At 40.8% G+C, this 24029-nt stretch overlaps 1 protein-coding gene across 3 annotated transcripts in view; it reads right to left on the bottom strand.

Moving 5' to 3' along the window:
* Positions 1–22700, bottom strand: part of CRY2 (cryptochrome circadian regulator 2) — a 37883-nt gene extending 15183 nt beyond the window's left edge. The window contains exons 1-4 of one of the 3 annotated variants that reach the window (XM_087921412.1): positions 22410–22542; positions 17168–17237; positions 16718–16826; positions 11466–11608 (exon numbers count right to left, since the gene is read on the bottom strand). In XM_087921412.1, the coding sequence (XP_087777538.1) occupies positions 11466–11608; positions 16718–16826; positions 17168–17175 (260 nt within the window). In that variant the 5' untranslated portion in view covers positions 17176–17237; positions 22410–22542. Of the gene's footprint in view, positions 1–11465; positions 11609–16717; positions 16827–17167; positions 17240–22409 lie in introns of those variants that run through there. The other 2 variants (XM_026707515.2, XM_087921413.1) reach the window with 2 other exon arrangements.
* Between the last annotated feature and the right edge of the window lie 1329 nt (positions 22701–24029).

Here is a 24029-nt window from a genome sequence, read left to right as displayed (position 1 = left end):
ATTTGGTTTGTCAATTGCTTACAAGATAATAGGTATAAGTAAAAACATAGCTATGAATACATGGATACATATAAGAAAAAAAAAAAAAAAGGACAGGGACGGTAGGCACGTTGGTGTGCTTATGCACGCCCCCTACAGACCTCTTAGGAAAGGGGTGAGGTCAATAGTAGCCAGTCTAAGGTTAAAGTTTTTGGGGTTTGGGGAAGAAACCACAGAGTCAGGTAGAGTATTCCAGACATTGACCACTTTGTTGCTGAAGCTGTATTTCCTGCAATCAAGTTTGGTGCGATTAACCTTGAGTTTGTATCTATTGTTTGCTCTTGTGTTGTTATGGTTGAAGCTGAAGTATTCATTGACAGGTAGGACACTGCAATGTATGATTTTATATACTATACTTAGATCGGAGTGAAGGCGGCGTAGTTCTAGGTTTTCTAGGTCTAGAATTTCAAGTCTGGTGGCATAAGGTATTCTGCAACGTGTAGGGGAGTGGAGAACTAGGTAGCTTACAATTTTTGCTCCCAGAGGGAAATCCTGTCATTCATTTAACCAAAGGATGAATTTTTGATGTCACTGATAGGTTTTCAAATGCAATCATTTTCAAATCCTAGATTCCTGATTCAGTTCTAAAGTTAAATGTTCTGCACTGAGGCAACAGATCTGTAACAAACTCCAGAATAAAATAGAGCACAGCAAAGCAAAACAAGAACGCTTAGAGGAAGAAAAAAAACAGGTAAGAAAAGGAAGAGTTAAACAGAAACAGCAAGAGTGAAGCTGCCGGTCTTATATAAAATCATGAAGCAGCCAAACAAGCTTTCTGCCCAAGCTCCTGCAGCCAATCTTCCTTGTCACCCATTTATGCAAACGTTGCTTTCAATCCAGACATGTGCCTGATTTTCCTCCAGGGTAGCACGTGTGATGGGGAGGAGCTCCACGTTGCTTAGCCTTTTCAACGAGCTACATTCACGTGCCTGGCTTTGTGACCCAACTTTCTAACAATGCATAGCATCCACGAAGGGACCGTGTCTTTCAAACCAAATGTCAATCCCTCTTCAGATAACAAAGCTAAAAGCAATCTTCAAAAACGAGCTTTTCTCTGCAATTAGGTGCATTATAGAGCAATGGTGTGGCTATTGAATACAAATGGGAAACCAGGTTAAAGAGCATGTTCTAGTTTCTGCAACTGCCAACACATTGAGCATTAACATGTAAAGTCAAAGCAATCAGACTCTTTAGGAAAGCCGCTTTCCGCTGTAGTTCCTCAATTTTACTATGATGGACTATGTAAAAACAAGTTTGCTAGAATACCCAAGCAATTCTACAAATTAGAACTCTAGAAAAAAGTTCCTCCTTTTACAAGAGCAAATCTGATCTAGGAGGCAAAAGCTAAAAATAGATGGGCAGTACAAACAACATAAGCATTTCTCATTTTCAAAGGGATACAAAAACCTCTACAGCTGAAATAAGGAAAGTTCACAACCGGTTTCCCACCCCTCCCCATTATATGCAATATGTTGCTTCATTCACAGAAACCCTACAATACAAGGCTTATTTGATTACAGGGTTCAAAGCTGCATTCTAAGCAGCTTCTTGACTGATTAACATTTAATACTGGTAAGGGATTGCTATTCTTAATGACCACCAAGATAGAAATTTTCCAGACAGCCCATCTTGGAGTGAATCCAATATTTAGACAGCAATATTTTATAAGCCAGAAGTGTGATAAAGTATGAGATGGCTTATACCCTGCACAATTTTAGTATTGTGGTCTGCAAAACTTCCCCCACTCTTGTAACTGCACAAAATAGATCATTTCAAGAGCTAATCAGCATCAGTTGAGGTTCTCTCTCTCTCTCTCTCTCTCTCTCTAGATTAACCCTTACTTATCCATTACTGCCAGTCAGTGATAAGAAAACTTGAAAAAAGAAATTAAAAATCATTAAGAAATAGAAAAGATATGTGTTTTTACTATCCCCTGAAAAAGTTAAAAAGACTTCATAAAAAGGGCGTTGGTACTTACCTGATACACCCGTTCTCTGTGAACTATGAAGAGCATCCAGAAGTGGGAGGTGCTTCAGTCTCTTCTGCAAAAAGGCTGGGCTTAAAACTCCGGGACGCTCCTCCTCCTCCACGGGACACCTCCCCAGCGTCCCCCAGTTTTGAGAAGACTGAGTGCCAAAGTCCGGAACTCATCACCTAATCTAGATCCCTGACCGGAACGGAACCCCACCAGACGGAAAGAAATGGGTGGGGCTGGATGCTCTTCACAGCTCACAGAGAACGGGCGTATCAGGTAAGTACCAATGCCCTTTCTCCCATGAGCTGTTCAGAGCATCCAGAAGTGGGACATACCAAAGCTTGGCCTGTCCTTAGGGAGGGACTCTGTCTGGATCGAAATCCACTCCTAAACTCTGTGGACCCTCTGCAGGACTCTTCTGCCAAATGAAGTGTCCACTGAGGCATAGACATCAATTTTAAAATTTCTGACAAAGGGTGATGGTGAAGCCCAAGTTGCCGTTGTGCAAATTTCGTCTATGGAAGCCCGAGTGGCCCATGCTGCTGATGTTGCTGCACTCCTTGTCGAGTGGGCTGTAATGTCCTTAGGAACTGAGATGGACTGGCATTCGTAACTTTTAGCTATGGTGGCTCTCAACCATCTACCAATGGTCGTCAATGACACCTTGTGTCCTAAAGTGGATGGGTTGAAGGACAGGAATAGAGCCTCAGATTTTCGAAATGCCGCCGTGCGGTCTAGATAGATGCTTAATGCCCTTCGAACGTCAAGTCGATGCCATTGATGCTCCAATCTATGGGATGGTTTCGGACAAAAATTTGGAAGCACCAACTCCTACGCTCTGTGGAAGACTGAATTTACTTTAGGGGTGAATGATGGATCCAATCTGAGAACCATTCTGTCCGCATGAAACATGCACAGGTCCTTTCTCATCGACAATGCTGCCAATTCGGAAATCCTCCTTGCTGATGTGATCGCAATTAAGAAGACCACCTTATATGTCAGGAATTTGAGACTAGCGGTTCTTAAAGGCTCAAACGGGCCAGTTGTAAGTGCGGTTAACACCTTGTTGAGCTCCCAAGTGGGATAGCGGTGAATTACAGGAGGTTGTAAGTTTGCAGCACCCTTAAGAAAGCTGTGGACATGTGGATGGTGCGCTATGGAATGAAGGTCACCCCAGGATATCACCGAGGCTAAGGCCGCCACCTGTCTGCGTAAAGTATTTCGAGATAGGCCCTTGGTCAACCCCTCCTGTAAAAATTCCAATAATTGTCCCATTGATGGGGTGGTTGGGTCGATCTTAGACCCCTGGCACCAGCAACAGAAAGCAGACCATGTGACTTCGTATATACGATTTTTTTGAGGACCGTCCGGATGCTTGTATGGTGGCAATGGCATCCTCTGAAATCTGTTGGGTCCTTAAATGGCTCCGCTCAACCTCCATACGACTAGGCTGAGCCATTGTGGGTCCGGGTGAAGTACTGGCCCTTGTGATAGGGAAATCCGTGACGATGGAATTTTCCACGGTTGTTCTCTCGACAGGTCCTGTAAGTCCACGAACCACGTTCGCCTGGGCCAGTAAGGGGTGACCAATATCAATTCCGCTCGTTCCTGCAATAACTTCTGGATCAACCTGGATATTACAGGGAGTGGAGGAAACACATATAGAAGTCTGGGAGGCCACTGACATCACAGGGCGTTGACAGCCTCCGCCCCCTGAGTTGGGTACCTTGAAATATACCGGGGCAATTGGGTGTTGAGGGGAGAGGCAAATAGATCGATCACTGGTTGCCCAAACCTCCGCACTGCTTCCTGGAAGAAAGACGAGTGTAGGCGCCACTCTGTCTGATCTATCGTGGTCCTGCTGAGCCAGTCCACTTGTGTGTTTAAAGCCCCTGCTATGTGCTCTGCCTTGAGCGAAAACAGATTGGCCTTGGCCCACTTGAACAACCTGGCCGTCTCCAGCATCAGAAGTTTGGAGTGGGTACCCCCCTGTCTGTTTATGTGGGCCTTGGTTGTGATATTGTCTGTCAAGACCAGAACGTGGCGTGATTGGAAAAGGGGTAGAAAACTGCGTAACGCCAGATGAACTGCTCGCAGCTCCAACAGGTTGATGCTTTGTGATTGTTCGGAAGTAGTCCAACTTCCCTGTGCAGTGTGGGATTGGAAGTGAGCTCCCCATCCTACCAGGCTGGCATCAGTTGTGATCGTTGCCCTGCAAGGTTCCTTGAAATGACACCCCTTGTTTATCGTGTTTTCCGACCGCCAGCGGAGCGATCGGAGAACATTGTGCAGTACCTTTTTCCGGACGTTGGAAATGGCTCTTCCAGATCGCTGGAAAGGTAGCAGGAACCATTACAGATCCCTAGAATGGAATGGAGCCCAAGGCACAATGGAAATACAAGAAATCAGTTTCTCTAACAGTTGAGACAGAACTGCCAGGGAAACCCTCTTTAAGGCTCTGATCTCTCTGGCCAAAGACTGGATACTATTCAACCTGTCCTGAGAGATAGGTATCTATCACTGCCCCTAAATGAACTAACCTAGTTGAAGGGATCAAATGGCTTTTATCCCAATTTATGGAAAAGCCGTGACCTTGAAGGGTCTCCAGAGTAATCTTGGCATCCAAATTTGCTTGATGTCTGGAAGATGACAAAATTAAAATATCATCCAGATAACATTGTAAATGAATAGATTTGATCCTGAGGGAGGCAGCCAAAGCCGCTAGGACCTTGGTAAAAGTCCTAGGGGCCGAAGCCAGACCGAATGGTAGGGTGATATATTCATAGTGCCGATCACAATAGCAAAATCTAAGATATTTGTAGTGAGCAGGTCTAATTTGTATATGTAGATAAGCCTCTGTCAGATCTATAGAGGTCAGGACATCGTTCTCTCTGATGCTGAGCAGAATGGATTGGAGAGTAGTCATCTTGAATTTTCGATAAGCCAATGATCTGTTCAGACGTTTGAGGTCCAGAATTGCCCTCCAGCCCCCCAAACTCTTTGGGACCACAAACATTAGAGACTAACAGCCTTGACCCTGTTGTTCAGATGGGACCTCTCTAATGGCCCGAATATGCAGAAGATGGTTGATAGCCTCCTGCATCAACGCTCTCTTAATGGGGTCCGTGGACCTTGGGCTCCTAATGAAAAAGCTCAGGGGGGAGGATTGAAACTCTAGCGCCAAACCAAACCTAACAGAGTCCCTGATCCACGCATCAGAGGTGGAGCTGTCCCATTGATCAGCAAACAATTTTAGCCGCCCTCCAATGGGAGTTGCTGTGAAGGACTCACTTGGGGCGATGAAAAAATCGGCCTCCGGTACCTCTGGGGTTTCTTCTGTTTTGGCCTCCCCGCTGACCTCTATTGGAAGATTCCAACCTATCCTGTCTAAAACTGGGCCTGTAGCCTGATGTTCTCTGCGATCTGGGAACGTATGGGCCTTGCTAGTAGGGCCGAAAGGAGCCCCTTCGAAACGACTGGGGTGTTCTGTTTTCAGACCTCTGAAAAAGAGGGGGAAGCACTTTTTTCTTCTTTCTATTCTCAATAAGCAAGGGCTCCAAGACACTGCCAAATAATTTATCCCCCGATATTGGGGCTGATGCCAGCTTACATTTATGCTTGGTATCCGCCTGCCAATGTCTGAGCCATAGGAGTCTCCGTGCTGATACGTGAGATGCTATGGCTCTAGACGAGAATTTCACTGCATTAAATGTGGCGTCGGCGAATTCTGCCGCTGCAATAATCTTAGCAATGTCCTGGTGGGATCTGACATTTGACGCCGGCAATATATCCCTCAAATGGAAGAGCCATCATAGGGAGGACCGTGTAAAAAAGGACGCAGCTGTAGCTGCCCTAATGGCCCAGGCATCAGAAACATGCGCCCTACGGAGTGTCAACTCTGCTCTCTTTTCCTCCGGTCCCAGGGCTTCCTCGGCCTCATTGGGAAAGATTGAAGAAGAGGCCAGTGTCACAATGGGCTCATCCACCTCTGGTGTTTTGAGAAAATTTGAAAACTCTGGTGCCAAATTATAATATCGTTTATCGTACCCTGTTGGGGCTGGGTAGGATGCTGCTGATGCCCATTGATTTTGTACTAATTCAGCAAACATACGAGGGAGAGGAATAGTTTCTGCTCATTAGCCGGTTGTGAGAATATTAGATCCTCAGATTCGTCCTGAGACCCTGTTGACAATGGATGAGGGCTTGATGTGCCTAGTTTAGCGGTGTTCTTTGCTTTGAACAGTAAAGATTTAAAGAGGTGCAGACGAAAAAGGCCAGAAAAGGTAGGTTGGTCCGGAATGAGGCCTTCGTCATCCGACATTCCTCGTTCTAGTGGGTCAGCCTCTGACAACCCCAAGTCCATCTGATGGATCGACCCCACCCCCATGGGAACATCCTGGTCATCTAATTCCACCTCCTCCAAAAGACCCTGGACTAGTAAATCAGGAATATTGGGGAATACCTGAGTTTGATGATGTCCCATATGCGCAAAGGATCAAGCAGACAGGGATCCCGCTTCTGAAGTAGCCAAAAAGTGTCTAGTCCGGATGGATTGCTGAACTCCAGCCGCAATGCCCTTTTGTATAGCCATCTCCATCCATTGCCTCATTTTGATGGGAATAGTCTCAGGTAATCCCTCCTCCTATCTTAAACCGGCAGCCACAGGGGTGAAGGTTGCCTCTGGGATTCGCCGGGCAGTGCTCATTGGAGGAGATATGCCTATGGGAGGCTGTCCAGAAATAGCTTGTCTGGGCTGGGTGGATAAGTCCAAGGGCCCCAACAATGTACTTGGGCCCTGATCCAATTGTTGTGTCATAGCCATCTTGTCCGCCTCCCTGGCCCGTTTCTGCAACTGCCTTTCCAAGGCTTGGTGCCGTCTATGGGCATCCTTATCCGCCACCTCAGATGCCTTTTTGGGGCCCACTGACTTATCTCGGGACTTATTTGTCTTGGAGCGGAAGAAGATGTTGTCACCTTCCATTGTGGAGGACTGATTCTCGTGCCTCTAACTTTAATTTTTTAAAAATTATTATTATTATTATTATTATTATTATTATTATTATTATTATTATTATTATTTGTACTTAGGGGTGATGCCTACCCCTGTGGTTGAAAGTAGAACGCTTCTCCAGGAGTGTAAGTCTATATATCTATATCTACACACACACACACACACACACACACACACACACACACAGACACATATACGTGCCTATATCCACATGTAAAACTGTGTAAATGGGAAACAGTATCTAAGGGTCCCCAACAAGGGAAACCCCCAAGCGCTCCAAGCAAGAAATATTCTGGATCCCTGGTCCCCAACAAGGGAAACGAGCTATACAGGGCCTGGATGGATCCTTTCCTGTCAAAAACGTCCCGCTGTTTGAAATGGCACTTGCAGCTTCACTCCAATGTAATGATCCAAAAGCAATTGCAAAAGGAAAAAATTCCTGTTTAAGGACTAGCCTGCTTATCCAACACCAGCAAGATAAAAGAGAAATAATGTCAGGGAAGTGGAGTGGGAAGGTACTTGCCCCAGTCCCCAAGAAAAAAACCAGCGGGAAAAAGCGGGGAAACCAGCGGGGAAAAGCGCCTGTGATATTTAGGCGCGAACTTGAAGCCAGCCATTGAAAATGGCGGGAAGGCAGAATCTCCGATGTTAAGTGCCTGAGCAGTTTAACGAGCCGCTGCTACTGACTCTCTAAATTGTCAGATAAATGATACTGTCAGTCGAAACGGCAAGGAGAAGTGAGCCGCGGCTGCAAGCACTTCACCAAGATCGCAGAGATAAGACGATCGGGGGATTAGATAAGCTAATTGCCTGAAGCGACTGTCTCAGGCTGCCTGCAGAGTGGTAGGCTCCGCCAGCCACAAAGAACTGCTCTCAAACTGATCGGGGGGATGACCTAATAGAGCCACAAGCCTTGAAATTGCCAAATTAATTGGGGAAAAATTTACAAGCCGAATTAACCCAAGAGCAAACCTTAATTTTGACTAGCTGAATCAGAAAACCGTTCCAGTCAGGGAGTGCACAACCTCTTACCACGAAGGCTGAGCTAAAACTGGGGGACGCTGGAGAGGTGTCCCGTGGAGGAGGAGCATCCCGGAGTTTTAAGCCCAGCCTTTCCAGAAGAGACTGAAGCACCTCCCACTTCTGGATGCTCTGAACAGCTCATGGGAGAACTTTCATTTTGAATGATACCTAGAACAATGGTGAAGGAATCTGTTTTCAACCCATGAAATCAAGAAATAAACTAATATATAAAGAATGAAGTCTGTCTCAATGTGCTAAAATATACTGTCAAGCCCGAAATTGACATAAGTGAAGCCATTTTAGTTAGTCTTAGTATATATTCTTTTTCTTACTTTCTCTATGGCAGTCATGGGGGGAAGAGTTTCGGGCTTGACACATTCCTAAAGGGGGAGGAGTGGAGATAAAGAGAATGTTTTGGCTAGTTGATCTTTCTTCCCGTGGGAAACGAGCTGTCCATGCTTGGGCCCCTTTAGGTGGAGATTTATGACATCAAGCAACGTTGAATTACTTCTATTGAAGAACGTGACTTGGGGGGTTGTTTCTAACTTGTAATATTGTAGGGTAATTCCGGGTTGTGTCAGATCTGGAATTACCATGGAATTACCATGGAATTTGATGCTTTCCTAAATAAAAGAAATCTTTTTTGAAGACGGACTTTGTTCTTTTCTTTTTAAATGAATTTCATCACTTGGGAACCTGACGTATACATCTTTCTCTCCATCCATCTACCCACTTTTTAACATCCATTTCCCCTGAAAATTCATCCTCTGCCTTACTGCTTGCATAAGTGGAAATCTGCATGCATAGTAAAGCCCAGTCTAACTTGCAGGCGATTTAGAACATAGAATCATAAGCCTGCAAGAGAACTTGGAGGACTTCTAATCCAACTTCCTGCTCAAGGCAGGAGTTTTATATAATCCCAAATGGTTGTCCAGTCTGTTTGTGAAATCCTCCAGTGATGCCACACCCACAATTCCAAGAAGCAAAATATTCCACTGATTAATTGTTCTCACTGTCAAAAATATTTCCTTATTTCTAAATTGCATCTCTCTTTGACAAACTTTCACCTGTTGTTTCTTGTACTGCCTTCTGGTAGTTTGGAGAATAAGTCAGTTGCCTCTGTGACAGCCCCTCAAATTCTGGAAGACAGTTATCATGTCCCTCCTCCCCTAATCCTTCTCTTCAGTAAGCTAGACATATCTAGCTCCCTCAACCATTCATCATATGATTTAGCCTCCACATCCATTCCACAACATATCATTGTTGCTCTTCTCTGCACACTTTCCAGGCTCTCAACATCTTTTTTGTATCATGAGGATCAGAACTGGATGCAGTATTCCAAGTGTGGTCTCACCAGTTTGGTATTGTGTGTGTGTGTGGGGGGGAACGGAAGGATTACTATGTTCATTCAGCAAATTCTCCAAATTTCTGACTTTATGCGGCTTCTAAATTTCTGGAAAATTGACATCTCTATTCAGCCAGCACAAACTTGATCCTTTCAATGATTCTGCAAGAACGCTGACAGGATCGGTTCTGTTTCAACTCTGGCCCCTCATTGGGCAAGACCTGAGGCGTTCCAACAGATTTATTCAGAGCACATTATTCCCAAGGTGGGGTGGGGATTCAAGTCAGATGAGCACCAGCTGGAGCCGCCCTGCATCCTTTGTTAGTGCCAGCCTTCTGTCCCAGAGAAATGAAAATATTGGGAGCAGAGCATAACTGAACATGTTACCGCTAGCTCTGCTCCATAACGTCTTGTGTTCTTATATCACCCCAGCTACTGAATGATGCAGAAGGCTGGGATTGGCTCTTGGCTTCTATCCAATTCTGTCATGTATCTAATTGCTGGATTGCTTCTGCTTGTCTTTTTCCACACACACTTCAACCTTGAAAACTGGCACAGGCAACAACATTACTTCATATATCTTCCTATTGAACCGTAGAGGTGTTTGTGTTCCAGTAGACTGTTCACATAGAGCAGGCTGGAATTAAAACAGGGAAGTAGATAAGCCATGACCTACAGCAAGGGTCTTCAAACTTGGCAAGTTGAAGATTTGTGGACTTCAACTTCCAGAATTCCTGAACTAATATGACTGGAGGAGGAATTCTGGAAGCTGAAGTCTGCAAGTCTTAAAGCTGTCAAGTTTGAAGACCCCTGGCCTATAGGAATTCCATCTTGTGGAATTCACACGATGAATTCAGCCATTCTATCCAATAGCCTGCAATTTTAAGTGCAATCTGCTACATCTGGATGGTCAGGGCAATATACATATATGATTCGTACACCATAAACCATGCTATCTACCACCATAGACTCTGCTATCTTTTTTCATGAGCTAGTTTGAACGATTTGCATTTCTTGGCGTTTTCAACACTGAAGGTAAGGCTGTCCAGTCAGGAATGATTCAGGATTGCACATGCTTCCTAACTGGACTTGACATGACTAATATTTGGTCTCACACATTCAGTAGAGCAGGGGTTGCCAACCTTTTGGACCTCGGGGAACACCAAACTCATAATTTTAAATCCCACGGACCAGAGACCCTGGGAAAATCCCAAAGTCTCCAGGAAAATTCCTCACCCAGTTTTCCTACCGATCGATCATTCTTTATTTGGGATCGCAGGATATCATGTCTAGCTCCATTCTCAGGGGGAGCAAGAGAGAGAGAGAGAGAGACAGAGGCAGAGAGAGAGAGAGAGAGAGGGTTCATGCAAGGAAAGCAGCAGAAGCAGCAGAAGTCTTTCTTTCTCTCCCTCAAACTCCGCCAGAAATGAATCTTTGTGAGACTTGTCGTGCCGGAGCAGCATCTTGGAGCAACACTGTGAGCATCTTGGAGCAGCATCTTGGATGGCACTATTAATACCGACCCAGAGATAGCCCAGACTGACACTATTAAACTTTTGGTTTACTAGGGAGTTGGCAGCTATGAAGTACATGATATGAAGCAATAATTGCAATTTAAGTGAAGAATGCTTAGGATGGATCAGACTGAACATAATGGGCAGATCACTGAAATCCTATTCTACTTCAGCCTCCACTATTCTTTAAAAAGGCATCCTTTCCTAATAGCCACATGCAAAGTACTACTTCTTTTCAAACATGCCTGGATTTTAGTGGATGGCAAGTTTGCAGTAGGTATAATTTATGGTACTTGTATTTATAGACATAACAGACTTAGTTTGCATTTTATAAATTTAGAATTAACTTCTTATTCTTTTCTCCTCTGTCTCAGGTCATGAGAGTTTGCTATATATGCAAACTGGTAACTTCTTTATCTATAGGGCTATAACAGAAAAAATGAAACCCTGACCCATTTTACAAAAAAAAAAATAGTCTTCCAAGTCATCTCCTGTAACAATCCACAGTTTTGTTTTGTCTTCCCCTTAGACATGCATATAAAGAGACTGGTATCTTACCTATCTAGGTCATAAAGGGTGTGTGAATTCTCTGTTGTCACTTCTACTCCTGCTTCCTTAGCCAATTTCACTATAGCTGCATCTCTCTCTTTTCCAAAAGGCTCTGAATCATATTCAAAAGTGAGATGGGTCACCCCCCATTCCTGTAAAAACAGAAGAAAATATCAGATAAATACCAATGCAGATCATTAAAATATGGTGGTAATGGTCAAAACAAAATAATGACAAAAAGCCAACACTGGAACAAGGGAAAAGATCCTTTTCTAAAGATTTGCAAATAATATGTTTTTTTTCCTCAAAACTCTCCCATGACACTCCCTTTGTTTCTTTTTTATAATTTTTATTAAAGATTTTTTTAAAAAGCAAAGCAAAGCTAATGCAAACTATATAAAGTAAGAAAAAGAAAACTATTGAAGAGAAATCTAAAAGTGCAAGAAAAGGGGGAAAAAATAAAGTAGAAAAGAATGAAAAGATACAAAGAGGTAGCTTCTAATAATCTTTGCAGCTGTTATAAATATAATTATATATTTACTTCTTACTCTTACAGTTTAACATTTTTTCTATGATCATCTATAAAGAGTTAGATGTGTAATAATCCAAACCACAAATCGTAAGTTCATTTTTTTCTGTTTTACGCAAAAACTCCATAAGAGGTTTCCAATTTGTCATAAACATAGATACTGACTTTTCTCTAATCAAAGAAATTGATTTAGTCATCTTAGCAGATCCCTTCATCTTCAACAATCATTTCTCCATTTGAGGATTGCTGAATCTTTCCATCAAGCTTAGCAACAAAAATCCATTGCAGTAGTTTATTAAGTTCCTATTTTTAAGTTCATCTTATCAACATGTATTAAGCATTGAGTAATATAGCTATTATCAAATAATAACAGCTGCTTGGCCTGGGCCCCCAACAGAAACTCACTGCATTGGAGTAGCTGACGGGATAGAGAAGATTCTCTCCCCCAGGCTGTCCATCATCTTGGTTTTTAATTTTAATTTTTAACTTTTTATTCTACTTTGTTTTTTGCACTTTTATTTTTTTATGTAAGCTGCCCAGAGCTTCTGTATCAGTAAGAGGAGTGAGATTAGTATGGCACAGAAATCCAATAAATAAATAATATAAACAAACAAACAAATAAATATATGACCAATGTGAACAATGCAGTTCTTTGCACCAACAAGTAAAGATAAGCAACATGTGGTTTTCTAGACAGGAGCTCTATTACAGTTTTTATTATCATCCAACAATATCTGAAGTATCAGCGATTGCCTATCTCTGAAATGTAGCAAGCAACAAGGCACAGAAGGCTCATCAGACACATATCTCATCAGCTTTTCTGAAATGAAGACTGCCTGTTTAATTTCTTCCACTGACTGCCAGTTTCCTATGTTCCTAAAAGAACACTGGATTAAAATAATCTCTGCTAAAAATGGAGAACCACTTTGGGAGATAAACAAAGAAACCCAACCTTATTGATTTTTCTGAATCTTCTACTTTTTATTTCAGCCAAGGGATCTTATTGGATTTCTCTGGGCTGAACTTGGAAGCATGGTATTAAGTGGATGTTGTCCTACTTAATGAGTTGATCCTATAGCACTGAGCAATGGAGTGATATAAGATTCCATTCCATCCCCCATGCTATTTATGAAGCCGCCAGGTAAAATCACAGGGAAGTTCAATTGAGGCACGATAAGTAGATTAATTACAGTCACTTCTATTTCTTCCTGTAAGGAGTTAGGTGAGACTGTGCAGATATTGGACCTTTGGCTTGGCTACTATTAAGCCAGATAAGGGACAGTCAAATGAGATGAAATGCTTACAATGTGGAGTAACTAGAAGACACTAAATGAGAGATAATCTGGTCCTTTTTAGATAGGTACATCTAAAGAGTACACATAAAGGAGGATAGTCTTAGATCCACTTTTGTAACTGAAAGCTGAGCTGACAACTGCCTGGATTATGTTTATCCAGTATTAACTACCCATTTGTTAAAATTATTCCTGTCTTTGCATTCCAGACTGGGATGCTTTAGAAATGAAGAATACTTTTTGTAATGCATTTATGTGAACCTGCTCCAAACGCCAACTTGAAAATTGCAGCTTGAACCAAACATGATTGATTGAAGCTTATTTTAGTTCTCAGCAGTTCCCTTCTATTTACATGACTCATTCTTTGCACATACTGTATATAGTGTGAAGTAAATCAATACTGTATAGTCAATGATTTAGAGCAGTGGTTCTCAATCTGTGGCCGACAATGTTGTCACAGGGGAACCACAAAGGCTTGAAGAAATGTTATGATTTAAATCTTGAATTAAGTCTTGGGGTCTGTGGCCATGGTCCATGGCCACAAAAGGTATTTAAAGTGGGTCCGTGGTGAAGAAAAGGTTGAGAACCACTGATTTAGAGTAGCGTTTCTCAGTCTTGGCAACTTTTAAGATGTGTGGACTTCAACTCCCAGAATTCCCTAGCCAGTTTGTGGAGGCAGTTGAAATTCACACATCTTAAAGTTGCCAAGGCTGAGAAATGCTACTCTAAAGCATTAACTATACAGTACTGATTTACAAGGCTGAGAAACACTGTTTTAGAAAATTCAAATGCAAGATAAAAGATTGCAAGAACATTTCAGCCCCGTCTAGCTTTTTGAGCATGTTAGTGCTCAAAAACATTACCCCGACCAGCTAAATGCATATCAGTCTTTATTCTGCATCTACAGAAAAAAAACCCCACTTTTCAAATATATTGTAATATCTTCATCATCTCAGCTCTGCATGCCTTTAATGTATAGAAATACTTTAAAGAATCAACGAGAATGTTGCTTTCATTCATGTGGAGACCAAACAATGGAAATACATTTTATAGTGATGCAAACATACATATCTACGATTTGCCCTAAAGAAGCTCTGTGAAGTAAGTACACATATTCCATTAAACAGCTGCAACCACAGATGAGGAACAGTTGGGATGTGTATTGCCTTCTAATTAACACCTTTACATCCTTGCAGGAAGCAAGGAAGGATACAAGGGAAAGGGCTGGGAGGCAAAATGTAATTACATTTCTTTCGATTTCTTCACATAATATAAATAGGTAAGCATGTATGCAAGATACTGATAATATTTTAAGGATTCTGGATATATTGCATTGTATCTAGTCCACAGATACAATTCAATACAAGAACAATGTATTTACAGAAAGTTAAAATTTTCATCTATGAGTAAGAAAAAAGGATGATCTAATTTTTTAACCCACTCATTTACATGTTTCTTAATCAAACAAATGGCATCATTAAAGCCCTTTTTCTATTACTGGGGATCAAAATAATCTTTTATAACCTTAGCCAGAATTAAAGTTGAGCAGTTTTGAACTATTAAAAAAACGGACTATTTCAATAACAAATTTGAAAAAAAAGCCTAACAAAAAATTATTGGAGTACATATGTCACAATGTTAAGTTAAATTCCCCGCTGGGCTGTAAAAAAACTCTATAAGAGAAAACATAAAAAAGTAGGAACAGGAACACAAAAATACTGATGTCATGGTAAATATTAAAATTAGTCTGAATGGCTTAATTCTATCCTATCCCCAACAGCAGCTCTCAAAGTGAAATCCTAAATTTCAATGAACTCTTTTTATTATACAGAGAAAGACTAGTAGGAGAAAGTATTTTTCAGGATAAAGTTATGAGAGCCAATTTTTCTACTTTTGCAAAACACTAAATCATCAATTTAAAAGATATCAATCCAGCAGATTTTGGATTCAACAGACAGAATATGTCCATACACTATATGGTTCTGATCAACCACATATTTACCTCATGATATACTGTATGGCTCTGTCCTACATTAAATGCCATGCACCGTATTATATTTGCATAAATTTTACCTACCGTTTTATGCTTGTATAAATCTCACATACAATTCTTTTAATGTGTAAAATCCCTTTTGCCATTCATGCATGCAATATACAAAATGCACAACGTTCACAATATACTTGTGCATAATGTGATTCCCATTTTCCACATGTGTAAAAGCCCACTCAGATTTAATGAATGTTCTGTCTTTGACAAACACTTCCCCTCATAGTTCATTAAATCAAGGATTTACAGTACATATGACACCCACACCTATTTTCAGATATAACATGCCAAAGAATGGATCTGAATCAGTTTACCACTGAAAGAGGCAATATGGTTTCTCTAAAGATCTTAAATCCCCATCATTTCTGATAGTATGTAATGTTAGCTAGTTTGATGGGAGCAATTATCCAGAACATCCCTATAAACCTTATTATATTTTACTTTGCCATATAATAGGAATAAATTAGATTTTTTGTAACTTAATAAGCCAAGAAGCTTTTTTCTAATGGAAGGAGAATAAAACACAAGTCAATTGACGCCTTTATCGCTGAAAAGTACTGTATGCAGCATCCCTAAAGGCTTGAGAGAATTAAGCAATCAGAGCTAATATTACCCAGATTTATAGTTTATAACCAACCCATTACTATTGGATAATTTTCAAATTCTACATCAGAAGCATACTAGGAAAGATGAAGGGAGTGAGTTCTGGGCTCATTTCCAATCTGTTACTATTGCAATGTTATTAAAAACATTTGCTCCTAGGCTTTTAAGACAAGAAACTCTGGTAGTTTATACAACTGTGTATATATGCACTTAGGAATTTTTTATTTCCCTTTCCTCTTATTTTTTCCTCTGTTCTTATGATTTTGTCTAGCCCCATCACAAAAATAACATAGCCATAACTGAAAGGTCAAATATTTAGGCAAACTGTATCTATATGCTAACATGAAAATTAAATACTTACGTTAGGCAGAATGAATATTTGAAAGATTATCAAAAGAGCTTTTAATTTAATAAGAAAAAACCTTTTAACTCTGTTTAATAAAATATTAAATGTTTAGTATTTACTATTTTTAAAATAAATTTAAAAATAATTCCTTTTTGAAAAAAAATACCCATTCTAATATACTGGTGAAAGCCCATCCTATTAGTAGTATTTATTTGAATGCAACTACACAAAAATCATACATCACCTCTATTTATGAAAGCATGAAAGGGAACAGCTGGCATATATAGAAGAGCCATATTATTATAAATAGATAGCATGATTTTAATTCAAATCCCAAAATAACAAAATATTAGCATTAGCAGTATAAGTTAGATTTATTTTTCAAATTATAAAAGCAAATTATTTCTACCCAAGCAGGATTTTCAGATGTGGTTATAATCTTACTTTAAAGAGTCTTGGAAAAACATCAGTTGGCTGCCCTCGTACTACAAATAAACGGGAATTAAGTTTTCTTAAACTGTTGTCCAAATCTTCCAGAGACTGGAGCAAAAACCTAAAGAGAAGAAACAAAATGTAATCAGTAACTGTATCATCCCTTTGAGCTAGAATAGGTTATAAATCAAATGTCATAAGAATTACTGCTTTGTAGTTGAAAAGTATAATAACAAATCTTGAAAGCCTGACTGATTCTGTCACCCTCCTATTATTCTAAAGAAAATCAAGGCAGGGCAATCTTGAGTTTCTTGCTCATTCACTCCTCCCTTTTAAAGCTAAACTGGTGTTTACATAACAAATGTTGAATACCATCTTCAAGGCCATTTCTGTACTCTTCTACAAATTGTCTAGCAAGGCCCAAATAAGAAATTCTTGCAAACACATCTTCTTTTTCCATACCTTTTCATGAGGGAAAAATGTAGAAGGAAAGGGGAAATCAAGTGTTTTACATGGTAAGAAGGTTCTCAATCTGAAACTATGTCATAAAAAGTACTTCAGTGAATAATACACAGACACATATACCTAGAAAATATGGTTAACATGAATATGATCCTAGAGTTGAGAGCTTATTGACTGATTCAGTTGTCTGGCCTTTTTAATTTATTTGAGGGGTCTCTGGCTCCTGGCATGAAGGTAGGATACTAGAATGGATAACTATCTCAGCATATAACTTATATTGTAACACAAGAATATGTGTGCATCTTTTTTCAGTGAAAGCTTACACTAGGTCTTTGAATTGTATGCATAGAGCACTTTCCAAAATATAAAAAATAAAACCCCTGAATGAGTTCAGGACCAAAATTAAAATGGTATAAATCAGTTTGAATTTAGGTCAAAATAGATTCTTTAAACTTCCATGAAACCTGGAGTAATTGGTTGGTTCTTTAAGTTCCCACAGGTTCTCAAAAAAGATGACAAAAAGCTTTATTTTATTCCACCTAATGATATTATCAACACCCACCATGGTTACTAGTTCCTAGCTACAGAAAATCTATCCATTGTCACATTAGATTTTCTTAATTTATATCCCCATCAAAATGTTCTTTGCCATTTTTGCAAATAAAAGGCTGACTTTTAAGCTGTATATAGAGAAGTCAGGAACAAAACCAGAGGCTAAGGGCATATGTATATGCAAATTGTCCTGTGTGAATGCATGTATCACTGCAAAATTGAATTTTTGATTTATGCAAATTATCAGAGAAAATAGAAAAATATTTGTGATTTATCCATATTCTGTAAACTAGAAATGAAGGACCATTTGCTGAATGCTACAATTCTCCATGCAAGCAGCAAATACTGCTACATGTAACCCTCAACTTAAGACTACAATTCAGCCCACAATTTGGGTTGTAAACTGTTGTGGTTGTTAAGTAAGATGCCCATGTGAGTGCCTTGCTCAATGACCACAGTCCCAAGCTGCCCATTGTGATCATTAAACCAGGTGCCTCAGGGGACAGGAGAGGCCACAGTGGTGATACTCATCTCGCCAATGTTTCTGAGACTCTTTCTACCTTTGGAAACCTCATGAGACAAGCCCCAGCCCTGGAGATGTTTCCAAAGGCTAGAAAGAACCTCAGAAACATCATGAGAGGAATACCAAGCCTCACAAGGCTTTTTCTAACCTTTGGAAAATAATAATATTTTTTTAAAAAATCAAAATCACATGAAGTGTAAGTACCACTTTATACAACCTGGGATAATGCATCCATTTTTGATCACCAGACAATGAAGATTATGTTAAGACTTTGAAAAAACTGCAGGGAAGAGCAACTAAGATGATTAAAGCCCTGGAGACCAAAACATATGAAGAATGATTGCAGGAATTGCGCATGGCTAGTCTAGAGAAAAGAAGGTCTAGAGTGACATGACAGCAGTATTCCAGTATTTGATGGGCTGACACAAGGAAGCGGGGCAGGGGGTTTCAACTTATTTTCCAAAGCACTGGAGGGCAGGACAAGAAACAATGGATGGAAACGAATCAAGGAAAGAACCTGGAATTAAGGAGAAACTTTCTAACAGTGAGAATAATTGACAGCTTGCCATCAGAAGTTGTGGGTTTCATCACTGGAGGTTTTTAAGAAGAGACTGGACAGCCATGTGTCTGAAATGGTATAGGATCTCCTGCTTGAGGAGGGAGCTGAACTAGAAGATCTCCAAGCTCTAACACATTTAATTGGCTAGCTTTCTATGGTAGCCATGCCTTGCATCAGCTCAGTATGCTTAATCATAGAAAATGAAGTGCATAGAAAATGAGGAGGATTTGCAAGGTTAGGCCAAGAGAAGACCAAAGCCTTCCGGAAGTGGTATGGAGAAGGGAAAGCCCAAACCTTTTGCTGATGTGATGAGGCAGGAGGAAAGTCCATATAACACTAAGCCTAGCCAGTCAAAACTTGCCGGCCTGCAGTGATGGAGAACTTGTAGCGCTGCCATAGTCATAAAGTGGATGTGCTAGAAGTGTCCAAATATTGGTCCACTGACTGCAATGGTAGAAAGTTCAGGAGGGGTTCGTATGTGCTTTTGTTCAGCACTGTCATAATTGTGAATGGTTGCTGAATGGGCGGTCTTAAGTTGAGGACCCCCTGTGGTCACTCATAGCTATTTCCTTCAATGGAAATAGAGTTGGAGAACTCAAGTTTTATGGCATTGGCGTTCTCCTAAGTTTTAATTTTTTTCCAAAATCAACAAGGATGACAAGAATAAGTAAATTATGAAATACTGAACAAAAAATTCCATTAATTATATCCTGCACAAGTCATTATACTTCTTTCTATATTTTAAATATGAATATTCATTGTTTATTCCAGATGTTAACCAGGCATTTGCTTCTTGTGATATTTTTCTTGCTTAAGAAAAATAAACTTTAAACTTTAAATCATCTACATAGACTTTTCTTCTGGCAAAAAAATGCAGAATAATCATGTTCCACCTACTAAATGACTAAACTGGTATGGAAGAGCTAACCCATCGTTTATACCCAGAATTTCATATGTAGAGACCCAATTAAGAGTATACTGAATGAAAATAGCAGAACGAGTAGAACAAGAATTATCCTAAAGAAAGAAGGCAAAATCACACTACAACTGTTAGCAATGAATGAGTGACTTCTATTGCTGCTCCATCTCTCACTTTCATTGGTGCAAAACTGGGAGATGACTTTAAAATGTGGTGGTATTGTGTGATATAGAAAAGACATACTCCTGTCTAGAAATTATTTCCAAAACTATTCCAGCTTAAAACAGGAGGTTTTAAGAGTATGCATCAGTGGATAGAATTCATTTCCAAGTAAATTGTTTATAAGCCTAAAACTATACAGAATCATTCAGTAGCTATGTATGGTGTTTAACTGGTTCACACTCAAAAAGTAAAAGTAATGTGCTATATTTATACCCTGCTTAATTGGCTCTTTGTAGGAGCTGCTTAAATGTGGCTCAAAATAATTTAATGCAGTCTACCAAGGGCAAAGAAACAGGAGTAGCAGGTAAGTTAAGCATGCCCAAAGCTAGTAACAGAACAGATTTGGGAGGAGAGGGATCTTACAGCTTAGATCCAAGCTACTTATAGAACACATCCTGTTCAGCAGTTATTTTAGGTCATCAATGGGTTATCCTTCCTGTCTTGTATGGATCCTTTTAAATCACTACCAATTCATCTTCTTCCATGGTAACACCTATGCTACAGAATAATTTGCAACAGGAATTGAAGCAAGCCCTTCTTGCCACAGTTTTGGATCCAGTTCTTAAAGCTATAGTATTATTTAGAAGCTGAATATGTATATGGATGTTTCTTCTGTAAGCACTAGAATACTCCACATAGTTGGCAAAACCAAAAAAGCAAGAATGACATAGATTTCAGAAGGTAGTTTTAAGATTAGCTTGAGATACAGAATCTTGAAAAACATAAGAGGAATTTCTCAGCCTTAGTTATAGTGAATTAAGGAGACCCTCTTCAAAACATTTTTTTCTGATCTGAGATGCCTCTTCAGTGATGAAATATTCAGACACACTTCCCACAATCTTTCATACAGAGGGACTAAATATCAGATAGGTTTTCCAAGTAAATAATTGAGAAAATGCAGGTGTGGCTCTTTCATAACATAATTACCCTACGTGCAAATTATTATTCTTTCCTTATGTGTCACTTTGAAATCTGTTGACATCTAGAAGTCAATAAATCAAGAAACCAACATAGGTGCATAACCTGAAGATCCAGGGACATATGCAGCCTTAGAAAATTCTGGATACTTATTTTTAAAATTGAAGTTAAATTTAGCCTGGCAGGAAGGAAAATACTAAATGTATGCCCAGGTTATAATCCTATTAACTGTGTTTAATTTTAATTACATGTACACTTATAGGGTATTAAAACTTTTGTAGTGACTGAAAGGGCTGAGTGTGGAACATGGATGGCAATGAAATGCTGAGCATTTAAGAGAATCTTGTGCATTCCTGGAATAAGGGGATATTATATATCTGAGGAAAACTAAAGAACAACATGTCCTGTGACAAAATACATGCTTCCTTATATGAATTTCAGTGTTAAAGTATTACAGGGCTCCATAGCCTAAGAGCCATTAGGCTACAGAATCAAGCCATCTGTTCAACGCAGAAACCAAAAACAGAGCCAGTTTAGTCTTTGGTTAAGACAACAGGATAGAAACCTGGGAATGGTGAATTCTAGTCCCACCTTAGGCATAAAAGCCATCTAGGCCAGTCACTCTCAGCCCAACTCAACTGACAGGTTTGTTGTTGTGAACTTATTTTGTTGCCTTCAGTTATTTATCAAAATAAAGGCAGGCTAAATAGGATGGATAAGTAGATCTGAAGCATCCCTACCACAGAACTGCTCAGCTCTCCTATTCAAACAGGCTAAGCAGAGTTATATCCCTCCATCTCTCAAGCTTATTTGACTCAGGTGTCAATGCAGATCAGGGTTCCTAATTCTACTGGTCCTCTGAAGCAAACTCCTCTTCTGTGACCTCTTTGGACAAGCAGCGGACCGGGTAAGTGTCATATTGCGCGGGCTTGTTATTTACTCCGCAGCGCTGCTCTCCTCCAAGCGAACTATCAACAAGAGAATGCTCTTCAACTCATCCTACCTACACGGTTCTTGTCACGTGAGCCAGAAGTTGGCGAGGGTCAAAACAGATCACCATTGGGTGAGGCAGGAGGGGAATTTATAAGGCGGCAGGGTCGATTATTCATTCTGTCATAAAATCATTACCCGTCCTATTCCCTCTCCCACTGCCCACAGATCTGTTGTCCCTATTTCATTTAATCTTTTCCTACTGAATCCCAGCACACATGATGCACCTTCGACCCCCTCTCAAATCTCTGCGGTAGGTGATAGCAATAGCACTTAAGGCTTATATACCGCTTTATAGTGCTTTACAGCCGTCTCTAAGCGACTTACAGGGTCAGCCTATTGGCCCCAACAATCTGGCTCCTCATTTTACCCACCTCGGAATGATGGAAAGCTGACTCCACTGGGAAGGAGCTGCGCGGCATGAACGTGACACTCGTGTCATATAACGCGCTGAGCAACCTGACCCGCTCCAACCCTGCTCTCGAGTCCCGCCACCCCCACCCACCTCCCCAACTTGGCGGATACGCAGGAGTAGTACCGTCCGACTGACTCCACTCACCGCCAGCGGTTGATGCCCACCGCGGAGGACGCAGCGAACCAGGGGTCCAAGATGTAGATGCAGCGCACGGAGGTCGCTTCTCGGATAGCCGCCTGCAAAGCAGGGTTGTCGTGAAGACGCAACCCCCGTCGGAACCAGTGCACGGAGCAACCGCCGCGAGGCGGCCGAGGGACCGGACTGGACACAGAAGCCATCGCAGGCGCAGCCACCACCGCAAAGGCAGCTTAGACTCTACACTGCCCGGCGTCTAAACCCCTCCGCCCCGCCCCTTCCTGGTGAGACCAGCCACTTCCTGAGCGGCTGCTCTTCCTCCAGTGAGCATGCGTAATACCGCCCCCCCTCCCTCCGAGAGCTCATTGGCCGCCTGAAATTTATACGCGCATACAGTATTATAACTTGGTGGGTTGGCCTCGAGAGCCGCGGACTGCGGGAGAGGTGTAGTAAGTTTGTATGCTGTGTATCAGGAGGAGGAGGAGGAAGAGGAAGATTGGATTAAAATGGTGCCACGGGCGTTGGACGTAGGTTGAATTGAAGCCTCTCACTCAAAAAACATTCGTTTTTGTTTCCGCAGAGCTATCAGATCGGAATAAGGACGAAAAAGGCTGAAAGCAATCTGGACAGCTACCAGAGGGCAGCGAGATATTCAGTCTTTGTGTACCTTTGCATGCCTTTGCGTACGGTAGACCTGTAACCTATCGCACGTCCGGATTTCTGCAGCCCAGATTTGGCAGCTTTGCAAGAGAGAGGCTTTCTTTCATTCAGGGATCCTGAAATGATTGGAGAGTCAGGCGCCCACCGGAACCTCAGCTTGTGTTATTTTTTTCTTAAAGAAATGCTTGGAATTCTTGGAAATGTCCAATAATGTCCAATAATTACTTCGCTTTGTTTGCTTTAAGTGGAGTTACTTTCCGTCTTCCCCCATAAGTTTCATGCCTAAATTTTTAAAAAAGTTCTCTGTGGTTATACACCGTTAAACAAGGGTTTGTTGAATAAACTGCAGCTGAATGAGTTTGTGTGCCATAAATCATAAATATGCTTTACAAGAAGTCCAATCCAGTGCTTACATTCTATTTCCACTGCTTGTACATAGTAACAATTTGTTTATGATACTGACACTTGCAAATTAAAGGTATCGATTTTCTGTCAGTCTTCAGCACCTTGTCCTCAAAAGTATATTGTTTATGACATTAAAATCAGGTTTTCAGATATTACATTGGTAGGCCTGCCTGTCATACATTTATGTAATCTTAAAAATGCTACTGGTGGCCATCATAACATTCTGTAGTCTTATTGTGATCAGTACCTACAATCTGTTCAAAAGAGGCCTGAGGAAATGAGTTACTATAGACTATCCTGGTGGTTCAAAATATTTGGAAGGCACCAGATTAGGAAATTAAATGTAATTCATATCTTGATTAAAATATAAGTTTACTTCCTGATAAATAAGATTGCAACTAGGTTGGAAGAATTAGATCTCATAGTAATGTTATGCATATATGAAATGATACAGGCTGTATTAGAAAAGGGTTCCCTGTCTCCTACTGTGTCTGGTACACTATTTGTCTTTCACTTCCTCTTTTAGTTCCAGTATTGATTATAATTAGTCCCTGTTGGGCAAGT

The sequence above is a fragment of the Pseudonaja textilis genome, chromosome 1 (genome assembly GCF_049901715.1).
Source record: "Pseudonaja textilis isolate UNSWEBS1 chromosome 1, rPseTex1.2, whole genome shotgun sequence".
Taxonomy (NCBI): domain Eukaryota; kingdom Metazoa; phylum Chordata; class Lepidosauria; order Squamata; family Elapidae; genus Pseudonaja; species Pseudonaja textilis.
Note: the sequence above shows the minus strand (reverse complement) of the source record. Positions and strands in the feature narration are given on the sequence as shown.